Below are 13,042 nucleotides of genomic sequence, written 5' to 3' on the forward strand. Positions count from 1 at the left end.
TCTCAGCAGGTGTGGAACAGCCTCGACCCAAGGCCAGGGAACTTCCCACCAACTTTACCTTCTCCAAGATGATCTGAATCCCAGCCTTGGGGAGGAGTCCTCTTCCAAGTTTGTTTCTTCCTTGGGTAATTTCTCTCAGCCATAGTGTATTCTTGAGCATTCTCTGTACTTTCTTATGGCTAACCCCCTGTTATAGTTAATAATTCTTTTAACTTTTCCCGTTCACGTTCAAATTGCTGTGTGGTTTCCTGGCTCCTAATAGGGATATTGACAGATGTTCCTGCTTGCTTGCTGGGTGACCCTGGGTAAATCTCTTTACCCCTCTGAGCCTCCATGTACAATGAGGATAATAGCAGCACTACCTAGCCTAGAGGTTTGTAGTAGGATTAAATGATGCAATGCAGTGAAGTCCTTAGTAGAGGAATGTACCCTTTGTTGTTGTTGTTGTTTCTTGGGAGAAGAGGTGGGTTGAGAAATAGGGAGGGACAGTGAAAAAGACTACCTGACTAAAGGAATTTTTTTTAAAGGATCAGTAATAAAGCCAAGTGGTGATGAGATGCAACTAAATAAAATAATAAAATAAATTTAAATTAATAAAATGAGTTTTCTCTCCTTTTTTAGAGATGGCCAGCCTGGGAAACAAATTTTGTGGTTACTGAAATCACATGGCAGAGATCTATGGGTAATATTGGTTGGAACCCACAGAAAGTTATATTACAGCTAAAAACAATAAAACAATAGTTTCTGGATATCAGTTTATTACAGTATCCAACTGAGGATATAAAAACCATCACCCCCAAACCACCTCAAAATAGAACAGCTTCAGTGACTCTTTCCATCTTGTAATTTCGGGAGGATCATCCTCCTTGTCTGCTTATCTGCCCATGAATCTAGAGAAGTGATTAGATTTCTCATGCTTTTTTATGGGGGACTCCATGGGCCCAAACAAGATTCAGAAGAACTGTCTCCCTCTATACCTTTTTTCTCCTTTGTTTTAATCAGAGAATTGGGCAAGAGTAGAAAAGTAAACACACTATTTTTAAAGAATGTTTTTGCTTCCTTTCTTGGACTCTAAATATTCTTGGAGCAAAAGTTCTCTTCAAATGTAGACAAATGTAGAATCTTGTTTTGAATTTTGGAAATAATCCAACTTATCACCATAAACTCTGACACTGATTTTAATTTGACTCTTTTTGTTATAAAATTGTGTGTGTGTGTGCACATGCATATTCATGGGAAAGATGATTTCCCCCCCCAGGCTTTATGATCTTCTTACATATAATTCAGTTGCTAAAACATAAATCTTTTGCTCTTCAGGCTGTCCCATCTGACAGCCCCATCATTTCTGGATGTTTCTGTTCATTCAAAATACTCAGGAATAAGACTTTGTCTCCACCCTGATAAATGCTGCTCTTACATGTTTCTAGCATAAAAAAAAAACAGGAATTTTAGATTTGCACAAGCCATCCAGGTAAATCTACAAAGAACTGACATATGGTCTCCTTTGGGGGAACTCTTTATTACATAAGTAAATACACATATATATATATATCAAGATATACACACACAGAAATGCCCCTCTATGTATCCAGGTGTAGTAGAGAGTACTAAGGAATACATAGTGTCAGTAGTTAGAAGTGAATCTCATTGCACCCTTTTTTTTTCAATCCCCTTCTGTGTTCTCTGGCGTAGCAAAGGTCAGGAAGACTTGTTCCAGCGTTATCTGACTGATGGAATAGTCTTCTAAATTGAATTGCTCTTTAGCTTCCTCCAAAATACCAAACACCTTTAGCAATGACAGGAATAAAAAAAAGTGCAGTTACCATTGCAGCCATCCCTTCTGGCACCCAACCCAGATGAGCCTCTCTACCACTTATTCCAACTCCTACCAAGTTATTGTTTGATGACAAAAAGCACAGATGGGGGAGATGAGAAAATGACAGAATAGATCATTGAGAATCCACGAGGAAGCAGTTCTCTGTCCCCATTTTCTTGAGGGGGACAAAAACATGGGATTTAGAGGTGGAATTCTGAAGCAATTAAACTCTAGGAACCATTGAAAAGTAACCTAAAGTCTCTGCTCCTTCTATAACATTAGGCTCCCATTCCACGTGACAATCCCAAACACTTCCCATCATTAGTGCTTTCTTAACATGTAACATTAGAAGAGCATGGTTGCTACAATTACCTTTCCCCAGCCATTGTCCTTGCTGGGAATGTAGTAGTTAAGGAACCCTTGATTCTCATGTTTTAATTCACTACCTAGGAAAGGAAAGATAGATGAATAATCTTACAGATTTCATTTTAAAGTTCCAAAATATTGCTACATCAGCTTAATTATACACAATAAAGGGATGAATAAATGTGGAGAATAAAAGAGGGACATCATCCAAAAGCCCACCTCTTTAGTATATGTGACACGGTTAATTCTTTCAGCAGGCTTTAGGCACAAAAAAATTGTTAGCTCATATGCACAATGTAGAAAACTTGAGACTTCTAAAATGCTATTGTTGCCACAAACCAAGTTTTGAGAATATGAACTGGTAGGATTTTCATTCTGGTTGTGTATGCATGTACAGTGTGTTTGCTGGGGAGTAGAGCTTGGCAAGGCTTACTATTCTTCACATGCCCTGTGAAAGAGGAAATCACAAATATAAACCCCCAAAGTCAGGCTGTGTTCTTATTTCTTTTACAGGTGAATAAGAATCCACTGGTGGAATGAGAGGGAAGGGGGGGTATCCGTTTCAAATTCAGAACAGATAGATGTGTTTCTACTTATCATTGCATATTTGCAAATTATTACTAATTAAATTAATTGGGGTTAAAATTGTTTTAAAATATATGTTAAAGTAATCAAAGAAGTCATGAGAATGAAGTAGGTCTGGGTGCCTGGGTGGCTCAGTCAGTTAAGCATCTGCCTTTGGCTCAGGTCATGATCCCAGAGTCCTGGGATCAAGTCCCACATCGGGCTCCTTGCTCTGCGGGGAGCCTGCTTCTCCCTCTCCTCCCCACTGGTGCTCTCTCTCACCATCTCTGTCTCTCTCTCTCAAATAAATAAATAAAATCTAAAAAAAAAAAAAAAAATGAAGTGGGTCCAATGCCTTGGTAGCCTGTAAGTAAATCGAAACCTAAACCAGAGTAAAATGCACTTGAATCTGAGAAAACGAAACTCAAGAACAGACAACTACAAATAGCCAACTAGGTTTTTGCAAATTAGATAACTGCTTAAGCTATAGCAAACCAAATATTCCCTTGCTTACCCATATGTCTTTTCTATATAAACCTCTCCCTTAGCTCCTGTTTGTGGAGTCCTCCTCATCACTGTTAATGTGGTGCTGCCCAATTAGAATTGATATATGCGCTAATAAACTCTTGAAAATTGTAATATGCACCAGTTTATCTTTTAACAGATCTGGTGACAAAATCAGGGTCCAAAAGTACCCTCCTGCCCAATGGCCCTGGGAGCAAACAGCAAACAGGCATAGGTACTCACTGAGCCCTTTGTGCACACTACTTTTACACTGTGCCTGAAGATTGTGGGAATTCATAGTGCCTGGCTAGAGATTTAATAAACACATGCCTCCCTGGACGAGATTAGTTGAAAAGCAAAGAAGGAGTGTCTGGAAAATTTCGCCCCTTTAAGGTATCTGGGCTGAAAACAGATTCTTGTTGCGGCTCAATGCGCTCATCCAGGGAGTAAATGCTCAACTTAGGAGAAACATTTATCTTAGGAGGTCACCCACTCCATGCACTCCATCTGCATGCCCATCATGAGCACAGCTTGTTCTATTCACATGAAACTCCCTATACCACTGTCCTGACTATTACAGCTTCACATTCCTTCTTGTTTTTCTTCTTCCCTTGTTGTATTGATCACATTCACAATAAAGGTGGAGGCAGAGTCTGTGGTCCTTGATTCCTCATGTTTGTGCCTGAACGTTTGAGTAAGTAGTCTCCTAGACTTTATAGGTTCACTTCAGCAGGGACAGACCTTCACCCATCAGCTTGAGGTACTGGACTATTTCTGTGGTAGCTTCCATGGGCCCGCAATGCTTGTTATCAGGGTCTTGGTTTGGGTGGGTCCAATGCTTGTGCTCTGAGGTGGGGGGAAGAGGAGGGGCTATCTGTGTTCTATGGTTTGATTATCCTACCAACTGAGCTCTGCATTCAAGCAGGGCTACAGGCTGTGTTCCACAGTCTAGTGTTGCCCTTACCGGGTTCTTTAATCACTTCTGGCCAGATGAGGTACAGGCTGTGTTCCCTACCAGGGTGGTGCCAGCAGGGGTTTGGACTCCACAATTGGGTAGGGCTAGGGACTAAGCACCATTGCTTTTGTTTGTTTTTGATGGTGCTACCATCTGGTCTCTGTGTTCTAGTGGAGCCACAAGCAAGGCTAAGAGTCAGATAAGGCCTAAGTTGTGCTCTAAAATTATGCAGGGGCTATGACTGTGTCCCAAACCTGGGCAGGACTGCTGGCTGGCCTTTACAATCTAGTAAGCTGCTGGCTGTGTTTCATTGTTGGGTAAAGTCACAGGCTGGGCTACTTTTTAGGGGGGCCTCCAGCTGTCTCCCATAGTTACATGGAGCTAGAGACTGTGCTCCACAGTTGGGCAGGGTCACTGTCTGGGTTCTGTGTTCAGATGGGGCCACGGGCTATGCTCCATGATTATGTGGGGTCCACTGCCTGGGCTCCTTGCCTGGGCGACTCCATAGGCTTTGTTCAGCAATTGCGCAAGTCACAGTCTAGGATCTGCTGGTGAGCAGTACCATAGGCTAGGTTCCTAGGCTGTCCAAGATCACTCTGCATGCTCCCTGGTTATGTGGGGCTAGAGACTATACTTAACAGGAGACAGGATTGTTGGTTTGGTTCCCAGTCCAAGCTGACTGTAGAATGAATTCCATAGCTTCCTGGATTCACTGATCAGGCTTCCTGATCAGGTGGGTCATAGGCTATACTCAGCAGTTGAGTGTGGCTGCAAATTTGCTTCTCTCTCCAGGTGGGACTATAGAACAAGCTCCACGGCTGGCACAACTTGTTGGCAGGGAACCCAAATAAGGCAGACTGCCCACTGAGTTCACTGGTCAGATGGGGTCAATGGCTCAGCTCTGCAGGTGGGCAGAGCTATTGGCTAGAATCTCTGACAAGACAGTGATGAAAGTGCAGCTGTAGGATGGGCTCCTTGGCTTCCTGATTTCTCTGGCCAGACTTCCTTGTTGGGCAGGACTGGAGGCTATACTCAGCAGTTGGTCAGGACTTTGCATTTACTTCTCTGGGCAGTGGGGCTGTAGGATGGGCTCCTCACCTGGCACATCTTGTTGACTGGGGACCCAAATTAGGCAGAAGTACCCTCCGGTTCCCAGGCCACACATAGTACCAGCTCAGCTCTGCAGATGGGCAGAGCCACTGACTGGGATCTCTGCTCCAATGCCAGTACAAGTAGGAATGTGATCTGCCATGGTCTGAGTGCTGGTTGCTTTAAGTACTACCCACCTTCTCTGTTCCTATGTGATCCCCAGTGGTAAAGCTCCTCAGTGATCCCTGTAAGGTGAGACCCAAGTGGGCCTCCCAGAAAGTGTCCAGCAATACTGGAGAACCTGATGTTCACCTTTGGCTCTCTTTTTCCCACTGGAGAAACCATAGGCTTAGGAGGGCATTCTCAGTGTGCCAGCCTGGGGAAAAGGGTGATGCAGTTGGTATGTAGCTCCTCCTCTTACCCTTCTAATGCGATCCTTCTCAGTCTCTGTTGTCCAGGAGGCTGCTTTAGCCTCCCTCTCATGTTCTGGGATATTCACAATGGTGTCTCATCTATGGATAATTGCTAGTTGTTCTTCTTGTGACTGGGACTGAAGTCAGGAATGACCTATGTTATCATCCTGATGACATCACTCAATATTATAAGTTTCATTCGTGTTGTTTCATATAGTTATAATTCACTCATTTTTTTTTCCTTTCTGTACAGCAATCTGGTATATGATTATTTCATAATTTATTTCCATTCATTTATTTTCCATGCTGATAGATTATGGGGTGCTTCTAGTGTCTGAATATTGTGACTATCACTGATTTAAATATAATTTTACTCATCTCAGAGGACAGGTAGATGCAAGTATCTAAGGTATACCTGAAGGTGGAATTTTTGGGCCATTGCTTTTTTTATAATTGGTTGTACCAACTTTGGTTTCACGTCAGAGGTGTGGAAAGTGGGAAAGAGTGTCACTCCCACACTTCAAAAAAGAAAAGGTTGGATAAATTGCAAATTAATGTCTTTTCTTTAACTCATCAGTTCTGTGATTAGGCAAACACTGGACAAACAACTAACACAATATGTGGGGAGAGACAGGCACCTGCAGGGAGAAACAGGATGAAAATATTTGCTTATATAAGGCAGGCATTGATGGACACCATATAGTAAGAAGATTTTGCTAAAATTTTAATATATTGCTAAAAGTTGAATACTGGAGCTAGCATAAAATCATGAAGACCATATTTTTGTTTTTAATCTCTCTTATTCAGTTTGCATTAGTAATGTTTTTTTATATACAGCAGAGAGTTGGAATTTGCTTGTTAGCCAATCTGAAAAAATACTTTTTCATTTAGTTGGAGCTAAGCCTTTTTATTTATTGATTGATTGATAGTACCAATATGTTCTGTAGCAGTTCCCCTATCTTGTTCTATATTTACATGGAAATGGAAATGCATAGATCTACGTATATGCATAAATGAACACACACACACACACACACACACATGCACAAACACTCCCAGTATGATGGTTGTTTCTACTTCCGGTTATATTTGTAACATACAAAGGTTTGTATTTTTGTTCTAATGAATAACTTCATATTAATATCTTTATACTAATGTCCATAATCCCATTTTTTTGAGATACTGTCTTTTGGTTCCATTTATGAACAACATTCTCTGTGCTAGTAATCTCTCAGTTCCCTCTACCAACATGCAATTTAAAGCAATATTCTATCATTAACAGCTAATACCTAATATATATTCAATAATCATATTTAACTTTCCATATATTCTTTGCCTTCTTTCCCTGTTTTTGATAATTGTATTATACATGTATTTCTAAAATATATATCAAGTATGTGATATTTTATCACACAAATACCCTGTATTTAGCCCTAGTTCTACAGTTACATTTATTCAATGTCCATTAGTTCTTATGCAGAAGCTTCTCCAATCATTTCTTAGTTGATCTGCAATGTTTTTGTTTTTATTTTCTTCAGAAAGGGCTGATGGGAACAATATTCCCCGAGTTCTTATGTGTTCATGACTGTGACTTTTATTTATTTTAAAGATTTTATTTATTTATTTGACAGAGAGACACAGCGAGAGAGGGAACACAAGCAGGGGGAGTGGGAGAGGGAGAAGCAGGCTTCCCGCAGAGCAGGGAGCCCGATACGGGGCTCAATCCCAGAACCCTGGGATCATGACCTGAGCCGAAGGCAGACGCTTAACGACTGAGCCACCCAGGTGCCCATGACTGTGACTTTTAATCTCCAAAGTCATTTTGGTTGGAGGAAAAAACCTGGCTTGCATTTTTCTTTCATTGAGTATCTTAAATATCTTACATGCTCTACTAGCATAAAACTTTCTTGTTATAAAGTCTGTGCTCAATCTGATTTTATTTCCTTTATATATGTCTTTTTGTCTGCAAATCCAAAGTTTCCCCCTTACTTTATTATTAAAGTGCAATAGTTATATTAGCATATTCATTGGCGTTAATGATTTGAGGTCAGTTTTTTGGGGAGGTGTCTGATTTGCCTTTTCAGTTAGGTTTTGTTTTCTTTTATTTTAGGAAATTTTCTTGATAGTATTTAGTATTTATTCTATTCTGTGACATTTTTTCTCTGTAGACTACTTTTATGATTGTGTTGTATTAACATTCCCTTCCTTCTTTCTTACTTTCTCTCAAATGATTGTTTATCTTTTTGTTTAATGTTTTCCTCTTTTTCTCCAATCCAATCTCCATTTCCCTTATAGTTCCTATACTGTCTATTTGTTCCTGGTACTTAATTATTTTTTGAAAGGCTTACTTTATTTTTTTAAAGATTTTATTTATTTATTTGAAAAAGAGTGAGAGAGAGGTGCAAAGCGGGGGGAGGGGCAGAGGGAGAGGGAGAAGCAGACTCCCCACTGAACAGGGAGCCCAATGTGTGGCTCCATCCCAGGACCCTGAGATCATGACCTGAGCCAAAAGCAGACACTTAATCGACTGAGCCACCCAGATGCCACTGAATTGTTTACTTTAAAAAATGCTGTCAGTCGTCTTTCCATATCTTTTTGTTGTCTAGTCATCTAATTTCTTAGGCTTCCCATTGTGATTTAGTATTTTCTTTCATGCAACCATTTATACTAAATATTTATCATTCCTTTGGTAAGCCCATTATAGAAGTGGATATTCCAGCTGCCTTTGCTTGCAATATTTATTTATTCTTTTTAAAGGCTAATATTTACATATGAGTTCCATGTCGGTTCCTTTTCAGTTCTGTCATATTTGATAGCTATTTGCTCAAAATAATGTGAGGAAGAATGGGGCAACAACCACCTTACAGGTGAAAAAGTGTCTCAAACCCACATTCCCATTAAAGTTCTTGTGTCCACATCCTTGGGGATAAGTTTTGGGTCAGTGTTTAGTGTCCCTTCTTCAAGTAGAGCAAGTTGCTAGGGTAGCACAAAGTGAGATATTTCTAGTCACAGCTTTTCTTTGTGGTGATTTAGGGACCACATCAATTAGAACTCTGATACAAGTACTCAGAAATATTTGCCAAATGAATGCATAAGTGAATATTGAACTTCCTAATGGACTACGCACTAAAGAAATTCTATTTCCCACACATATGTTCCCCACATGTACTCTACAATCCATTTCTTTCTACTTTCTGATCTCCATTCTTATTGCATAATCCATCATGCTATTTCCCATTGCTTAGAAGTCTGACTCCCCTGCCTGACACACAACAGACTTCTGTGATATTTTGCTCAGCATAGCAGGGTGGAAACTAAGGTAAAAATCAGAATTATTAAGTCTTGACATGTCCCTGCTTTATATTTAGGAAAGAGAAGTAAAGGACAGAAAAAAATAGTTGCTTTCTCTGGTATTGTACCATATAGGCAGAGAGCTGCTTACTGAATTTAGCTTGTAGAAGCATGCTACTTTTGAAAGAAGAGAAAAGTTTACTGATTCTTATTTGAATCTCAATTCCATATCCTGGCTCTGACAGAAAGAGACCAGAGTTACATTATTAGTGCAAGGAAAAAAAAAACCTTTAAAGTTTTGATGGATGATATTATGGACTGAATTGTATCCCCTCAAATTCATATGCTAAAGTCCTAATCCCAAATGTGATTGTGTTTGGACAAAGGGCCTTTAAGGAGGTAATTAATGTTAAATGAGGTTGTAAGAATGGGGCCTCAATCCACTACAAGTGGTGTCCTTATAAGAAGAGGAAGAGACACCAGGGATGTGCACACAGAGATAAGGCTGTGTGAGGACACAGCAAGAAGGCAGCCATCAGTAAGCCAAAAAGAGAGGTCTCAGGGGAAACCAGACCTGCTGAAACCTTGATATTGGACTTCTAGCCAAGGAACTGTGAGAAAATAAGTATCTGTTGTTTAAGCCCCCTAGTCTGTGGTATTTTATTATAGTAGCCCTAGCAGACTTATACAGATTATATGTGCAAATAATTGAGAATTATGTTTAAACATATGACTTTAGATATATAAATTATACAGACAGTCCTAATCTACAACTGCCCTACTAGTTAATATACAAAAGGTTGGTGAATACTATTGATCTTTGAGCAAATACAGGGAGTAGTGTATAACTTTCAACTCCCCCAAAACTTAACTACTGATAGCCTACTGTTGACCAGAAGTCTTACTGATGGCTGATTAACATATATTGTATATGTTATATGTATTATATGCTGTATTATTACAATACAGTAAGCTAGAGAAAAGAAAATGGTATTAAGAAAATTATAAGGAAGAGAAAATACATTTACAGTACTGTACTTACCAAAAAAAAAAAAAATCCATGTATAAGTTGACCCATGTCATTCAAATCCATGTTGTTCAAGGGTCAACTGTATTTCTGTTTGTTTGTGGATTTCTTTCTGTGAAAATTTCTTAACACAACCAGGCACAAGGATTTTATAAGAACAAATATTAAAAAGGATCTCCAAGGGCGCCTGGGTGGCTCAGTTTGTTAAGCATCCAACTCATAATTTTGACTCAGGTTATGATCTCAGGTTGTGAGATCGAGCCCCACATTGGGCTCCACACTCAGCATGAGGGCCTCCTTAAGATTCTCTCTCTCCCTCTATCCCTCCCTGCCCTGGTTTGTGCACTCTCTCTCTCTAAAAATAATTTAAAAATTTTTTAAAAATAAAAAGGATCTCAATATGGAAGATCAATAAATATCAATACCTCACAAGAAATAGTTATTGGAGACACATGCCATCTGGGTGGTGAGAACAACTAATATGATTTAACACATCTCTAACGAAGTTAGCCTAACCAATCTAATTTACCTGGGAAAGCCGTTGCAATATATTTTTTAAAATTCTCTAATTCATTCTCATCTGTATCCATCTTGAACTTAGCCTTCAGGATGTAAACATTGCCAAACTTGTTCTTGAGGTGCTGAGGGCTGCCCAGGCACATGAATTTTCCCTTCACCATGATGGCCAGCCTGGTACAGAGGGCATCACATTCCTCCATACTAGCAAAACAAGACACCAGAGTGATGTAAGGCTGAAAAGACCTCCATTGGAAGACATTCTGTAGTTCAACTTTCCAGTATTTTGTAACTCTTTAAAATGGAAGTTGCATTTGCCTGTCATCAACATCATGGAAAGTGGAGATACTTTCAAGTTCAAAGTAGCTGAGAACGAAATTCTCAAATGGAACAGATCATAAACTTTCTGCCCTCTCCTCTCAGTGAGAATTCTTGGCCATTCCTTTCACTAGGATTCAGGAGGAGCTCATCCTTAGGCACGTTTACTGTCCTATATTGCAAGCCCCAAATACTGCTCTCCCATAGCCATGAAAACACTTCCAATCCTTAATCAAGCCTCCCAATAAACCACACCTGTGAGAGGTAATGATGATGACTTTGCCACTTTCACGTGCCCTTGTTACTGTGTTCCAAAGCAGGCGCCGGGCCCCTGGGTCCATGCCAGTTGATGGCTCATCCAGGAAGATGACTGAGGGATTTCCCATTAGGGCAATGGCATTACTCAGTCTACGTTTGTTTCCTCCACTTCATGGTCAAGAAAGCAGAAGCAGAGATTAAATTACATTACAGTAATTTAATACATCAAACATCTATTTAATACATGTCATCTTTTACAGAAAACAATTTGCCTATTTCCAAAATGCTGAGTCAGGGAACAAGCAGAAGTACTAAAAATGCTGATTACATGCAGCTCAACCAACGCACCAGACCCAAAAACACCTGCATAAATCAAATCATTTTCATTTGAAATGTAGAAAAGTGACTTTTGTTTACAAAATCAATTTTAGCCATGTTATCAGTGAAATTTATATTCTTATTCTTGAGATTCCTTGGGATTCTTAGATACATAAGCAACATAGTGGCCAGGCTAATACAAAGAATCTTACATTTTCTTTATCCGAGAGACACAGAACTATAGAGGTAGACAAATGGTCTCTTTTGTAATTCAATGGCTACAATTCTAATAGTACCAAGGTTTTGAGTTCCATCTCTGCAAAGGGAAGATATGATACTGTCTAGGTCTGCTTTACTGCTGGCATCTAAACACTGGCAGGGCATGAGATTGCTTCATAATTGTTGCCTCTGTTTGTCAGTGGAACTTTGGTTAAACAGCAGCCACCCATTCCAAAGAGCAGAAACACAGGAGACTCATTAATATTAGCGCAATGAGAGCACCAGTATAATATCTCACCTGTAAGTATAAATAAACTTGTCAGCATAGGGTTCCAGATTTAGTGATTGCAACAGTTTATTCACATATTGTGTAATCTGGGTCTCAGGAACACCCCACAACCTGGCATACATGACCAAAATTTCCCGAGCAGTCATGTAATCCAGCAAAGCATCAGACTGTGGACAATAGCCAATTTTTGACCTTACCTGAAATAAGAGAATAACAATGGACACAATTCAACTATCTTACTGAGCATAATAGTAAATATGGATAACATAGAAGACCTGTAGTTCTCCAGCCCATGCCTCTAAAAAGGTTAGAACCCACAGAGTTTTTCCAAAGAATTTCTCCTCCGGTGATTATAGAATCATTGCATCTGGAAGCCATTGTCATGTATTGGAACACAAGTGTGCAAAAGTATGGGTTTTTCTATCATGATGTTATCTCCCTATATATGGCCATAATCAATTGATTAAATAAATGGAAAATAATCTTAAAATAACAGTGCACCTGTTTACATAAGTATATTCACCTGAAGAAGCAGAATGAGATAAAAAGAGGTTAGTCTACCATTGGCTCAAACTTTACTCGTTGTAAGCCTACAGGAAATTCTGATGACCCTAAAAAGTAAGAGATCTAGATCACCAGTGTGATGTAGTGTTAATAACTGGGTGGATATTTTTAAAATTTGGTACCTTATTTTCTCTTATACGTCTCCATTGGTTTAGTCTCAAGGGATGCTAGTATATCATAACCAAAGACTGTCTAGAAGGAGAGGTTCGACAATAATATCTAGGTTCAGCTCAGTGACATCCTACTTTTTGGTAGTGGTAGTAGATAGTTGGGCAATAACTGGGGTCTTCATGGCTCTTTTATATGCAATATAACTTTATGACCATTGTTTAAAATGTAGGTGAGTAGAACTGGGATCCTAGCTCTTATTTCAGTCATACTGATGGTAAAAGAAGACAACATATTATAAAAATTTTATAATATTTAGACAAAATATCTGACTAAAATTTAAGTTAAAATCACTAATAACAACAATGAATATTTTAAAAACCTCTATACTTTACAAATTTTAAAAAACAAATTTCTAAGACTACAC

The 13,042-nt window shown here is 39.3% G+C and overlaps 1 protein-coding gene across 1 annotated transcript in view; it reads right to left on the minus strand.

The window, feature by feature from the left end:
- Positions 1-1,541: 1,541 nt before the first annotated feature.
- LOC102748978 (phospholipid-transporting ATPase ABCA3-like) overlaps positions 1,542-13,042 on the minus strand; it is a 120,797-nt gene continuing 109,296 nt past the window's right edge. The window contains exons 19-23 of the mRNA XM_081818873.1: positions 11,953-12,140; positions 11,115-11,285; positions 10,555-10,745; positions 2,189-2,262; positions 1,542-1,786 (exon numbers count right to left, since the gene is read on the minus strand). Of these exons, the coding sequence (XP_081674999.1) occupies positions 1,664-1,786; positions 2,189-2,262; positions 10,555-10,745; positions 11,115-11,285; positions 11,953-12,140 (747 nt within the window). The 3' untranslated portion in view covers positions 1,542-1,663. The remainder of the gene's footprint in view (positions 1,787-2,188; positions 2,263-10,554; positions 10,746-11,114; positions 11,286-11,952; positions 12,141-13,042) is intronic.

The sequence above is a fragment of the Leptonychotes weddellii genome, chromosome 5 (genome assembly GCF_054177405.1).
Source record: "Leptonychotes weddellii isolate Sample4059 chromosome 5, ASM5417740v2, whole genome shotgun sequence".
Classification (NCBI taxonomy): domain Eukaryota; kingdom Metazoa; phylum Chordata; class Mammalia; order Carnivora; family Phocidae; genus Leptonychotes; species Leptonychotes weddellii.